Genomic DNA, 12,092 nt, shown 5'->3' with positions numbered 1-12,092 from the left:
AGAAAGAAGTTAAAATAAAATAAATAAACAAGACAGTGGATCTGAATGGAAGTGGCTCTGAGAAGGGCTCTAGGAGCCAGGAGCAGTCAGCGTGGGCTGTCTCACAGAGGAATTGTCCCTCTTATTGTTCAAGCTACAATTTGTGTTTCCAATTCAGCCATCTTTATTTGCCAGTCTCATTCCTATGTTTGGTCTGGTTATTTACAGAAGGCAAAGAAAAAAGTGAATGAGGAGGATAAGGAAAGAAGTTATAAAATAGATATTTGAGTAAGTGGTTCCTCATTTGGATGTCTAACTGAAATCACAAAGTTAACATATCCAACCTGAACTGTTGATCTACCGCCCCCCAAGACACACACACACACACACACACACACACACACACACACACACAAATTTGCACCACCTGTAGTCTCCTTTATCTCAGTTGATGGCAACTCCAACTTTCCAGTTCTTTAGGACTAAAGTCTTGGAGCCCATCCTTCACTCTTCCCTCTTCCTCATATCCATACCCAGTCCATTAAGAAATTTTGTTGGCTCTTCCTTCAGAATATACCCCTAATCCCACCATTTTCACCATTTCCAGCTCAATCGACATCATCTTTCATCTTGATTACCGCAACAGCCTTCCGACAAGTCTCCCTGCTTTTACTTTTGACCTCCTACAATCTGTTCTCCCTGCGATGTCCAAAGGGATCCTTTAAAACTGTGAATCAAGTAGCATCACCCAAAACCCTAAACAACTCCCTTTTTTACTCAGATTAAAGCCAAAGTTCTTAGAATGAATTTCTTTAGGAGCTTTGCTCTGGCTAGTCCCCCTTCCTGAAATACTCTTTCTCCAGTAATCTACTTAGCCAACTCTCTTACCTTTTCAAATTTCACAGCTCCATGAGAGTGACCTTGTCCACCCTTTTTAGTTTTTGTAACCTGTTACCCTTAATCCCATGCACTCCTAACCCCCATTATCCTATATGCTTTTCTTTTTCTCACAGTCCTTATCACTTCTAATATAATATGTAATGTATTTATTATCTTTATTATTTAGTTTCTTGTCTCCCCCTGCTAGGCTGCAACTTCCACAAGGGATTATTTGATTCACTGGTCTACCCAGCTTAGAACACTAAATGTTGAATGGATGAATGAATGAATGAATGAGTTATTATAGTCAATTGAAAGCTTCACTTTACATTATCCAAATTTCCTATTGTTAACCTAAACAGAAGAATGAGTCACAGGCATCTTAATTGTAGGGACTGAATGAAAAAGGAAAACAAAAGTTTCCCTATGGTCTGACCCTGGGGAGAGGGAAGAAGCCACTAATCTTTTAACATTTTAATGTATTTTCTTATTGTCCTGAAGTTTTAAATGAATTATCAGATTTTTTTTAATTAATTTTTTATTTATTTTGAGAGAGAGAGCAAGGGTTGGAGCAGAGATAGAGACAGAGAGAATCCGAAGAATCTGACAGTGCAGAGCCCAACATGGGGCTCAACTCATGAACCATGAGATCATGACGAGCTGAAATCAAGAGTCAGACGTTTAACCGACTGAGCCACCTAGGCACCCCAAGTTATCAGATTTTTAAAAATTTGTTTATAGGTATGTGTCCTTTCAGGCCTTTTCTATCACAAAGATTATAAACATATTCTTTATACTTGTTCTCACACTTAAATAACTTAGTTTCACTTTATTTTTTAAGTTTAAATAAGGTCTTTAACCCATCTGGAATTTATGCTTGTGATTCGTGAGAAGTAGGGAGCTGACATCACTTCTCGCAAATGATTAGCCAATTGATCCCAAATCATACATATACAAAAGAATCCAGCCATTCATCACTGGTCTGAATGTCACCTTACTATAAAGTCTATTCTTGAATTTTTTGTTCCTTCAATCTATTTGTCTATTCTGGCACCAATATCAAACTAATCACTGTGACTTTACATTATTTTGATTATCTGGGTGTTATCTCTGATCTTAACATTACAAGTCACTATTTATTACTATTTTTAGCCTGAATCAAACACATTTCCATTCATGTGACATTTTTGAATATTTACTATGTGTTGTGCACTGAAAATAAAAATATGTTGGCTGGACTCAATTGTGCAAATTTAAATTCAGTGGATTGTAGTCTAAACTCTGCTTTTTCAGTTGAGTTTTTTTGGGGGGGAAGGGAAGATGATGGCAAAGTTGTTTTTTTCCTCTTAAGTATTGCTTAAGTTGCTGATGTATCCATACATAAGAAAGATTGGTTTTGCTAACTTTTTCTGAAATAGTAAGTCTATATATGAATCAGATGTTGAGAGGTTCTAATGAAAAGCCTAAAAATGTGGACAAAGGATAGGGAATGAGAAAAACAAGATGTAGTGTAATATCCTAAATTTATAGTTTGTTTTCTAGCCTTAGACTGCCATTTAGGTGACAAGTGACTTCATGAATAAATATTAGGGCAAGGTTTTTCCTCTCCCTCTATTAAACTTTGAGAGTTACACACCAAGTCATGCCCAGCGAAGCATCACCACATCCTAGCAAGATCCTGAGTGTATGTGCTCATGAGCACATTTAATTGCATGTTCCCACATCCTCAGATTAACCTTTTGGCAAAGTTAGCTCACTTCATTTGCAAAGGATATGGGATAACCATGGTCCATTGTTGAGCAAAAGAGGATGAAGATCAGCTGGAAATTGCAATCAGGGAGAAGGTTTGGGTGTATTCTATAAAGCTAGGAGTAACACCAGGAAGTCTACCACATTTAACACAGGTTAAAAGAGTTGAATTTTAAAAACTCTTAAAGAGAAGGTCTTTAAAACTTTAATACTCCCCTACCACACATTAAGTAAATGAATTTTGACATACATTTGTGCATGGTATACACAATAGTAATATTCGAATATAATTTATTTGAGTGTCATATCGGACCTTCATCTGGTGAGTATTTATTAAGCATTTACTATGTTGGGGATAGCGAGGTGAACTAGACAGACACAATTCCTTCCCTCAGCCAAGGAAGTGCCCCTTCCCAACCAAGTGTGTTATGTCATTGACCAAGAACGGTAAGTGAACAGTCTTTAAACTGTGGAATGACAGAAATGTTTTGTTTAATTACATAATTATCGACATCCAAGGAAGTCTGTCTACTCTAAAGCTGATTATAAGTTTCATAACTTCTCTTTGTATTCGCCCTCTTTAATTTTTTTAATGTTTATTTATTTTTGAGAGAGAGACAGAGCACGAGCAGGGGAAGGGCAGAGAGAGAGAGAGACACAGAATTTGAAGTAGGCTCCAGGCTCTGAGCTGTCAGCACAGAACCTGATGCAGGGCTCAAACCCACAAACTGCAAGATCATGACCTGAGCTGAAGTCGGACACCTAATCAACTGAGCCACTCAGGCACCCTTTTTAAATATCAAATCCAAACATGATTAGCCAGGACTCATGACCTACTTTGCCAGCCTAATACTATTTTATGTCCCTTTCATTACTGCAGTCAAAAAGCTGAGTTTAATGTCACACTAGACATTATTAGATGCTCCCTATGATTAAGAACTCACCTCAGTGATTAGTTTTCTTATTCACCAGATTCTCCAAAGAGCATAGTCTTCTCTCCCATAGGGAAAGAGTGGTTGGCTACATTTGGGGCTGCCATATGAGAGTGTTTTCTAAAATATGTCATATGGGATGGGTCCCAGAGTAGGCATGGGTTGTTCAAGGCTGGGTTTGGGATCACAAATGCATATAGAATAAACCAGGACTTCGAGGTCTGAGATCACAGAAAGAGAAGAAGAAAGCAATGTCTGGGCACTGAAATATATCTGTTACATGTCAACTTCCTAACATCATTAAGGAGGATTAAATCTGCAGAAAGATGAAAAATGGGCAGTCAGTGGTAAAATCCAGAAAGCACACAAAGAAGTGACAGCACTGGCCTTTGAAGAACATATCCTAGAAGAGTTGTTCTTAACCTTGTTTTCATATCCTCACTGGTATGATACACTGTTTTTGAGATCCTGGTAGAGATTGAAATTGTTGGGGCACCCAGGTGACTCAGTCGGTTAAGCATCCGACTTCGGCTCATGTCATGATATCCTGGTTCATGATTTCGAGCCCTGCATAGGCTCTGTGCTGACAGCTCAGAGCCTGGAGCCTGCTTAGGATTCTGTGTCTCCCTCACTCTCTACCCCTTGCCCACTCACACTGTGTCTCTCTCTCTTTCTCTCAAAAATAAACATTAAGAAAATAAAAATAAAAATAAAAATAAAGAAAATAAGAAATTGTCTTCCTTCCTTAACTGGTTTTTCTAGTTAAAAGTTTAAAAAGTACTTGTGTGCCTGGGTGGCTCAGTTGGTTAAACATCTGACCCTTGATTTTGGCTCATGTCATGGTCTCACAGTTCATGGGTTCAAGGCCTCGCACTGGGTTCTGTGCTGACAGGGTGGAGCCTGCTACGGATTCTGTCTCCCTCTCTCTCTGCCCCTCCACCACTGTACTCTCTAAATAAACAAACAAGTAAGTAAGTAAGTAAGTAAGTACAATCACTAAATGAAGAAAAAGGCTTTCATTAACTTTCATGACTACACCAGGCTCCATACCAGAATTTTAGAACACAAATATTCAGAGCTGAGTTGGAGAAGCAAAAATCACTCTCCAACTTCAGTTCTCAATCTGGCCCACATCTCTAACTGCTGCAGATTACTGTTATGAAACTGGGAATCCAGCACTAGTCCATACTGAGTGCTGCTCCAGAGGTACAGGGTAAATGTTGCTGACAAAACTTCTAAGTGTTCTAATGAGGAGAGCTTGAGAAGTGAATAATTCCTTAACTGAGTATGATGCATTTATAGGGTTAAAGGTGGAGGGCATGCTTAATCTGGTAATCGCTTATAGAAAATGTGGGTAATTTCTCTGGGGAGAACAACCCCAATTACTCATAATGCACCATACTGGGCAGTGCTCAATAGGTGCCACTGCACTACAAATTTAGGTCTGGCATACATTCTCTTGATAATACACTCCCACCTCCTCTACTCCCCCCCCAAAAGTAATGAAATAATAATGGTTGATGGCACCATCTGAGAGGTAGCATAATGGAAGGTGTTACCTGGGCTTTGGAATCATTTCTAGGTTAGAATTCTAGAACTAACTACTACATAGCTGAGAACACTTATTTCACCAATGTTCTGCTTTGATCTGCTCCTGAAAGTTGGGGAGAGCCTGTGGTGAACTTAGAAACAAGAAATACAGAGCAACCTTTTCTCCTTCTGATCATATTCCTCCCAGTTATCTAGTATCTGGCCCACCCATAGCTTTGCCAGATGCCTAGTTTTAAGCCCTTTGTTTCCCAGGGTTCACTCATGCCTATACCTGATAATGTCCCCAGAAAGGGCTCTTGTAGTTTCAGGGAAGGTTGCCTCTCTTCTCCTAGATCCAACATCTTTGCACCTAGATTTGTGTTTACTACTCAGGTTTTTTTTTTTTTTAATATTAAAAACCATTCACTTTCATTTATATGCAAACTTGTTAATAAAAATATTTAGGGAGAAGGGATTCTCTGTCATACTAAGTCCAGCAAGATGCTAACATTGATAGTACTTCTAAAATTTAGGTACTTATAGAATCTAAAGATATTAAGGTTTCAAGGATTGAGGACTAACAAGAAATACTAAAGTGGTACTTTCGTATCAACAAAGCCAATACCTTATATGAATTTCACAAGGTATACACAATTCAGATAATGAATCAAGGCTCAAATCTCAAGGGTGAATACCTAAAACATTTCATTAACTTCACAAAGCTCAACAGGAAAAATGGCCCATTTAAAGAGGATAATTGAGAAGAATTTAATGAAGATACTAATTAAAAAAGGGTGAGCAGGATTAAGGGAAACCAAATCAGGATGGTGAAATACCTCAGAAATGTCCCAATCTTTCTGCAATGATGGTAATGTTAGACATCTACATTGCCTAATAACCACAGATATTAGCCTCATGAGGCTGGCTATTGAGCACTTAAAATTGATTAATGCAACTAAGCCACAGAATTCATTTTACTTAATCTCAATTAATTAAAGTTTAAATAGCCACATGTGACTAATGGTTGCTATACTGGACAGTGCAGCTAAGGTCTAACAAAGAACCATTACAATTCTTAGGCCTAGAGAGGTAAGAAGGCACAATTACTGGAACCTGGAGTAATGCAGAATTAGAGCTTATAGAAGAGAACTACATGATAGTAGTCATGTGGCCTTTGACAGAAGAATGCAGCCACTGATAACTTGCAGACTGGCAGAGGAAACTGAGAATACCCTGACTCATTCTTCCTGCCCAACCATCCCCCTCTGATGCTTCTGACTGGTAGAGCTCACCAGAAACTAGAGGAACAAGAAAACTTTTATATAGTCCATAAGAGCACAGAACATAGTGAAGGATGGAGACTAGATCTGGAGTAAAACATTATCATACTATGTACAAAATGACTTGAGGCATAAAATGTCTGGTTTATTAGTATTAATAAATCTTAAAAAATGGAACAAGTGGCAAAAAAAATTAAAAGCATATTTTTCAATAAAGTCCTACAAATGTCTTATTAAAAGCTATCCCAGAGTTCTCTGTTGCACTAAATGGCACAATGCTTTAATCCACCTGTAAGTGGGTTCACTTCCGATTTTATACATGAAGAATGAAATCAAACCATGTCCCTTCGGTGACATTCAACCTTGTATTTTTTTTAAGGTAGCATCATAAAAACAAGGCCTCAAAAATTGGGTAAAAACTCATTTCTGTACTTCTCCATGGAAATCTTTAGGAAAAGGCAAAAGATTTATGTAATCTGAAACCAGAGTATCAACCTTGTATTTTTACCAAGAATCTGTGTTAAACTTTTTCAAAATAGCATTTCAAATCACAAAGCCTGAGTGGGACATTTTTCACTTGACTTAGGCTGAAGGTCATTGTAACTCAATAAATGGATAAACTTAGATGAGGAAAACCAATCAACTAGACACATAGGGATCCAAAGGCTCCCCAATTCCTATTCTAGGACTGTATGGTCACTCTCTTTGGACAGGCCTACTTATGTTTTATTTTTGTACCATCTCTCTGAATTTTCTGCACTGGATAGTAGTGCTAAAGAGAAGAAAATGATGGGGAAGGAAAGAGTTGTAGTATGTATAGCCACAGTCAAATCCTGTTTGTGGAAACCTTTATTGTGTACTTCAGTGATTCTTGAATATTCCAAAAGTCCAGTCCTACTGTCCAGCACTTAAGGAAGAAAGGTCTAATGTCACTGCATGGGGGTTGAAGTAGGTGCCAAAAGAAAAGCAGTTCCCACCACCTCCAAGGAGCAGGAGCTGTTGTTCTTCAGGAAGCAGGATGCTGGTATGATTGTGTAACATTAATGGCCGTGGCACACATGTTGTGTCAATTTGATACTCAGAGCTCAACCCTGTAGTCAAATCAATTATAGTCACCCCAGGAATTGAGGAGGAATGAATCCAAACCCCACCAACCAGTAGAAGCTTCCCATTGAGCACATGAGCTGTGTGTGAATACCTTGGAGTAATGGGGGGCTGGATGACTATTGATTCCCACAGGAATCCACAAGAAATTGGTTTTAAAAAGAGTACAGAGCTCAGTGGCTCCTCAGAAGCACCAAGACCTCCAGCAATAAGGGCTCCCCCTTGCCAGCTGCAGGCACTATGTGAATGCCGACCTTCAGGTGCTTCCCCCTTCACTGGGATACTGACCCAGGCCATTGTCCCCATATGTAGGAAATGCCAGTCACTTAGAACAGGTTCCACCACACTTCGACCCCCATACACAAACAAATACTTCTGATTCTTACAGGACACTTCTGTTGTTGAATGCCGCCAACATGACAACGTGGAATCTTCTGGGCCAGCCTTTGTTACTGTTACATTTAGGTCCCCAGTGCTATTATCCTCACTCTTACAGACACCAAGTTGTAGAATCCCCAAGGCTGGAGTTACTGGGGACAGTCTCCCTCCCAGAACCAGAACCTGAGTATCTGAAAGTCTTGTCATGGTGTGATAAAGGCGTCCATCCCACTGGGCTCCAGTCCCACAACTGCGTATTTGGTTGCCTTTCCATTCAAAGTCACAATGTCTTGACAGCAAGTGAAACTTGCTCACTCGGCAATGCCGCCCCTCTTGTTCTCCAAATCCTCCTGCACTAAGAATAATGCTTGGGCTCAAAAGGACAGAAGCGTGCCCATATCTCCTAAGGTTTGGGCCCTGGTTGTCACTGGTGACTACACTGGCAGGCAAGACTCCTGATGGAGAATCAGGATCTACTCGAGGAAACGCCTCTGAGGGTGGAAACACCAGAGTTTGGGTGAGAGCATCTCCTCTAGAAGCGGCCAAAATGAAATAGTGGGCGCACTTCAGATGCCACTCCTCAAACTCATCAAAAGGTTCAAGATTTTCCACTCGCTGGCATTCTTCTGGGGGGAGAAAGCAGCGATAGAATTTATTCATGTCCATGGCACTGCAGGCAGTCCAGCCAGCCTGAAGGAAGCGATGCTGCTGGGCCTGCACGTCGGGAAAGCGGTCCAGGCCATGAAGGGGAGAATTAAGCTGCCGAAAATGCTGCTGCATGAACTGGCCAAACGCATCGTGCGGTCTCATCTGCTCGTAGATCACGAAAAGGGCATCAGGAAAACGTTGGGCTGCCCAGGCGATGAGGGCCGCGGCCTCGTCCGGGTCGAGGTAGGTCAGCACTGCCTCTGCTAGGAGCAGAGTGGGCGCGGCTGCGTGGAGGCCCGCGGCGGCCAGGGCCTGATCCAATCGCGGGAGCTGTCGCAGGTCCAGGCCCAGGAGGCGGTAGTCCAAACTCTCAAAGCACAGTGCTGACGCGGGGTCCCCGTTCTGGAAAGGCCCAGTTAACGCGCACAGTTCCGGCGTATCTCGAATCCTTTCCGCTTTGCGCCAGGCCACGTCCGGAAAGTCTACCTCCCAGACTGCAGCCTCGGCCAGGCGGCCCTCACTTTTCAGGCGAAAATACAGAGAATCGGAGCCAGCTCCCAACGACACTATCTGTGCCCGAGGCGCGCCGGGGGCCGCGCACGTCCGTTCCAGGAAGGCGCGCACGCAGTGCCCCACGGCGCGTGCGCGGACGTAGTAGCCGCGGTGGATAAGCGGCGCGCGGCGTGCGGTCCCTGGAACGAGCAACGCTGCAAAGGGGTCGTGCACGTACCCGTGCGTGGCCAGGGAACTCTTGCTGAGGGCGCTGCTGTCGTTAGTGCTCTGTACTGCCCCCGCCCGACGCTCGCGGCTCCGCGGGCCCATGGCCAAGAAGAGGATGAGGAGCAGCGCTCCGTCACGGTGGTGAGCTGCTCTTTCGTTCTGTTAATACCCACTGCGGGGACTTCTGTCCGGAGAGAGCTTTTCCGTGACTCCCCTTCCGCGTGTGTGCGCGTCACTTCCGTGAAGAACGCACCGCACCAATCAGAATTGAGGAGGGCGTCGCTTGTGCTAAAATTCGACTGTCTGATTTTTTTACGGATTTTCTGCGTCTGCATTTTTGGGGAAGGCTTACCGCTATGGCTGATTGTAGGCATGTGGACTGTGTCCGGAAAGCGCTTTTCTACAAGCCTTTACGTCTGAGGGGGAAATTTAGCTAAGTCCTCATAGCTGTCTCAACTGTTGACAAGAATCTTTAAGGGGTGAGTCTGTGAGGACTGACAACCAGACCTCCTTGGTTGGCAGGGTCAGCATTGAGTAATCTGGTAGGGGCACAGCAGGGTTAGGACCTCTGACCTTGGGGGGCAAGGAGAAGGGGTCGTTTCTCAGATGCTAACTGCTAGTACTTACTAATTTATTTAATGCTTTAATAGTTTAAAAACAGATCCCATTTAAATCTGAAAACAAGTCAGTGAGGCCAGGCGCGAAATGAAAAATTTTTTACAGAGGTTGTGATTCAGCTAATAAATGTTTCCCCACAGACATATACTGTTAATTCCCCTGTATTCCCGGCTCTGTGCAAAGCTGACAATAAGTAAGCCACTCAGCCTCTGTTTCTCAGTTATAAAGTTTTGTTTTTTGTTTTTTTTTTTTTATGTTTATTTACTTTTGAGAGAGACAGAGGCAGAGGGTGAGCAGGGGAGGGGCAGAGAGAGGGGGACAGTCTGAAACAGGCATCAGGCTCTTAGCGGCCAGCACAGAGCCTGATGCGGGGCTCGAACCCGTGGACAGTGATCATGACTTGAGCCGAGTAGGGCGCCCAACCGACTAAGCCACCTAAGCGCCCCTCTGTTCTCAGTTATAAAATTACATTCCCCTCCACTTCTGAAAGTCTCTGATTCTAGGGTGGTGTTGAATATATCCACAGGAGAGGGAATCACAGAAGAGAGGTGATTATTCTCTCTGAAATGGTCTGAGTCTTGTTGGGTGTTTAAAATAACCATGGAAGGAGTGCCTGGGTGGCCCAGTCGGTTGAGTGTCGGACTTAGGCTCCGGTGGTGATCTCATGGTTCATGGGTTCCAGCCCCGCTTCAGGCGGAGCCTAGAGCCTGCTTCGGATTCTGTGTCCTCCCCTGCTCGCGCTCGCTCTCTCAAAAATAAATAAACATTAAAAATTAAAAAAAAAAAAAACAAACATCGAGTTTCTAAGTTGGGTGTTTGGAAGTCATCACCAGTAGGAAACTGCTTCCAGAGATATTTGGGAGATTTATAATTTCTTAATTGGGATTTGGTGACTGACTGCAGGGGCTGAGGGGAGAAGGAAATCAGGATTACTGTCACTGTGGTGACCTTGAAGCAATGTGGCAGGATGATTAAGAGCAAGAGTTTAGGAGTTCAGCTGATTTGGATTTGGATACTGGAACTCAGAAGTTTGAGTCAGGATAAAGGTTCGGTCATTGGAAAGTGTCTTTCGATTTGGTGTTGAAGAGCTTCTAATGACTGTAGGGAGAGCAATTTCTGTGGAGCAGAAAGGGCAGAATTTATGTTTCAGTGAATGGTAGATAAGAAAATGGAGGCAGCCAGTCTAAATTATGCTTTATTATGCCAATATGCTAATAACATGCTATAATTATGCTAAATTATGCTTTATTATGCTAATATGCTAATAATATGCTATAATTATGCTTTCAAGGACCTTAGCTTAGAATGAAAGGAAAGACAAGGCAGTAAAGAGGGATATGGGATGAAAGAACGGTTTTGTTTGCCTGTTTCTTATGTGGAAGCAAATAATGTACCTGCGTGTTGGTTCCCTGAGGGAAATTAGCCAGTGGAGAGAGAGGTTGGAGGAACAGAAAAGTGAGATTAACTGGTGGAGTAATGACTTGAAATAGCTAGGAGGGAATGGGATTTAGGGCACAAATTGATGTTGAGGACAGAAGAATGAATCCTTTATCTCTGACTTAAGAGAGAGGAAAGTGCGCAGATAAGCATAGGTGTAGGTGAAGGCAGAGAGAGATAGAAGGAATCCATACCTGATGGCTTCTGTTATCTCTCTAAAGCTGGCAGCTGGGTTGTTAGTTCAGTGTGAGAGGATTGGCCGGGGGGGGGGGGGGGGGGGGGGGGGGGGGGTCGCTTCAAGTGTTTGGAATTGCCTCTGATGGGAATGGGAGCTCCCCTGAGCTTGCTGGGCTGTGGGAGCCTCATCTCTAAAATAAGAAGAGTAGGGGCGCTCAGTGGGTTAAGCAGCCAACTTAGGTTCAGGTCATGAACTCAGGTTCGTGAGTTCGAGCCCCGCGTCGGGCTCTGTGCTGACAGCTCGGAGCCTGGAGCCTGTTTCAGATTCAGTGTCTCCCTCTTTCTGACCCTCCCCTGTTCATGCTCTGTCTCTCCCTGTCTCAAAAATAAATAAACGTTAAAAAAAAAATTTTTTTTTTTAAATAAAATAAAATAAGAAGAGTAAGTGCTGCTTTCTGAGTTGTCTCAGATTTGATTGAGGGCCAAAGAGAAAAAAAAAAAAGAATTGTGGTACTTTAAAATATGTATACAGTACTGTAGAAGTATATTGTTACGATAAGTTAGTAAAATATATGTGATATGTTAGAAATAGTGCTTTTTTGATAAAGAACAGATCAAGAAAAGTGATTCAGGAAGAAAGAGAATGCAGCCAAATTTGTGA

General features: G+C 42.5%; 2 protein-coding genes, 1 long non-coding RNA gene and 1 pseudogene across 4 annotated transcripts in view; 1 reads left to right on the top strand and 3 right to left on the bottom strand.

The window, feature by feature from the left end:
• Positions 1 to 6,473: 6,473 nt before the first annotated feature.
• On the bottom strand, positions 6,474 to 9,301 carry LCMT2 (leucine carboxyl methyltransferase 2). The gene has a single exon (XM_045447984.1). The coding sequence runs from the start codon at positions 9,299 to 9,301 to the stop codon at positions 7,244 to 7,246; it is 2,058 nt and encodes a 685-aa protein (XP_045303940.1). The 3' UTR covers positions 6,474 to 7,243.
• The window catches only part of LOC123581898, an 18,460-nt gene continuing 12,841 nt past the window's right edge, over positions 6,474 to 12,092 (bottom strand). The window contains exon 3 of the long non-coding RNA XR_006704075.1: positions 6,474 to 7,103. This is a non-coding gene — a long non-coding RNA (uncharacterized LOC123581898). The remainder of the gene's footprint in view (positions 7,104 to 12,092) is intronic.
• Positions 6,732 to 6,840, bottom strand: LOC123584495 (annotated as a pseudogene).
• Positions 9,234 to 12,092, top strand: part of ADAL (adenosine deaminase like) — a 25,594-nt gene continuing 22,735 nt past the window's right edge. The window contains exon 1 of one of the 2 annotated variants that reach the window (XM_045447986.1): positions 9,234 to 9,340. The gene's annotated coding sequence lies outside the window, so the exon portion shown is untranslated. Of the gene's footprint in view, positions 9,341 to 9,505; positions 9,679 to 12,092 lie in introns of those variants that run through there. The other variant, XM_045447985.1, reaches the window with a different exon arrangement.

This window comes from Leopardus geoffroyi, chromosome B3 (genome assembly GCF_018350155.1).
Source record: "Leopardus geoffroyi isolate Oge1 chromosome B3, O.geoffroyi_Oge1_pat1.0, whole genome shotgun sequence".
Taxonomy (NCBI): Eukaryota; Metazoa; Chordata; class Mammalia; order Carnivora; family Felidae; genus Leopardus; species Leopardus geoffroyi.
This window is presented reverse-complemented; position numbering and strand designations above follow the sequence as displayed.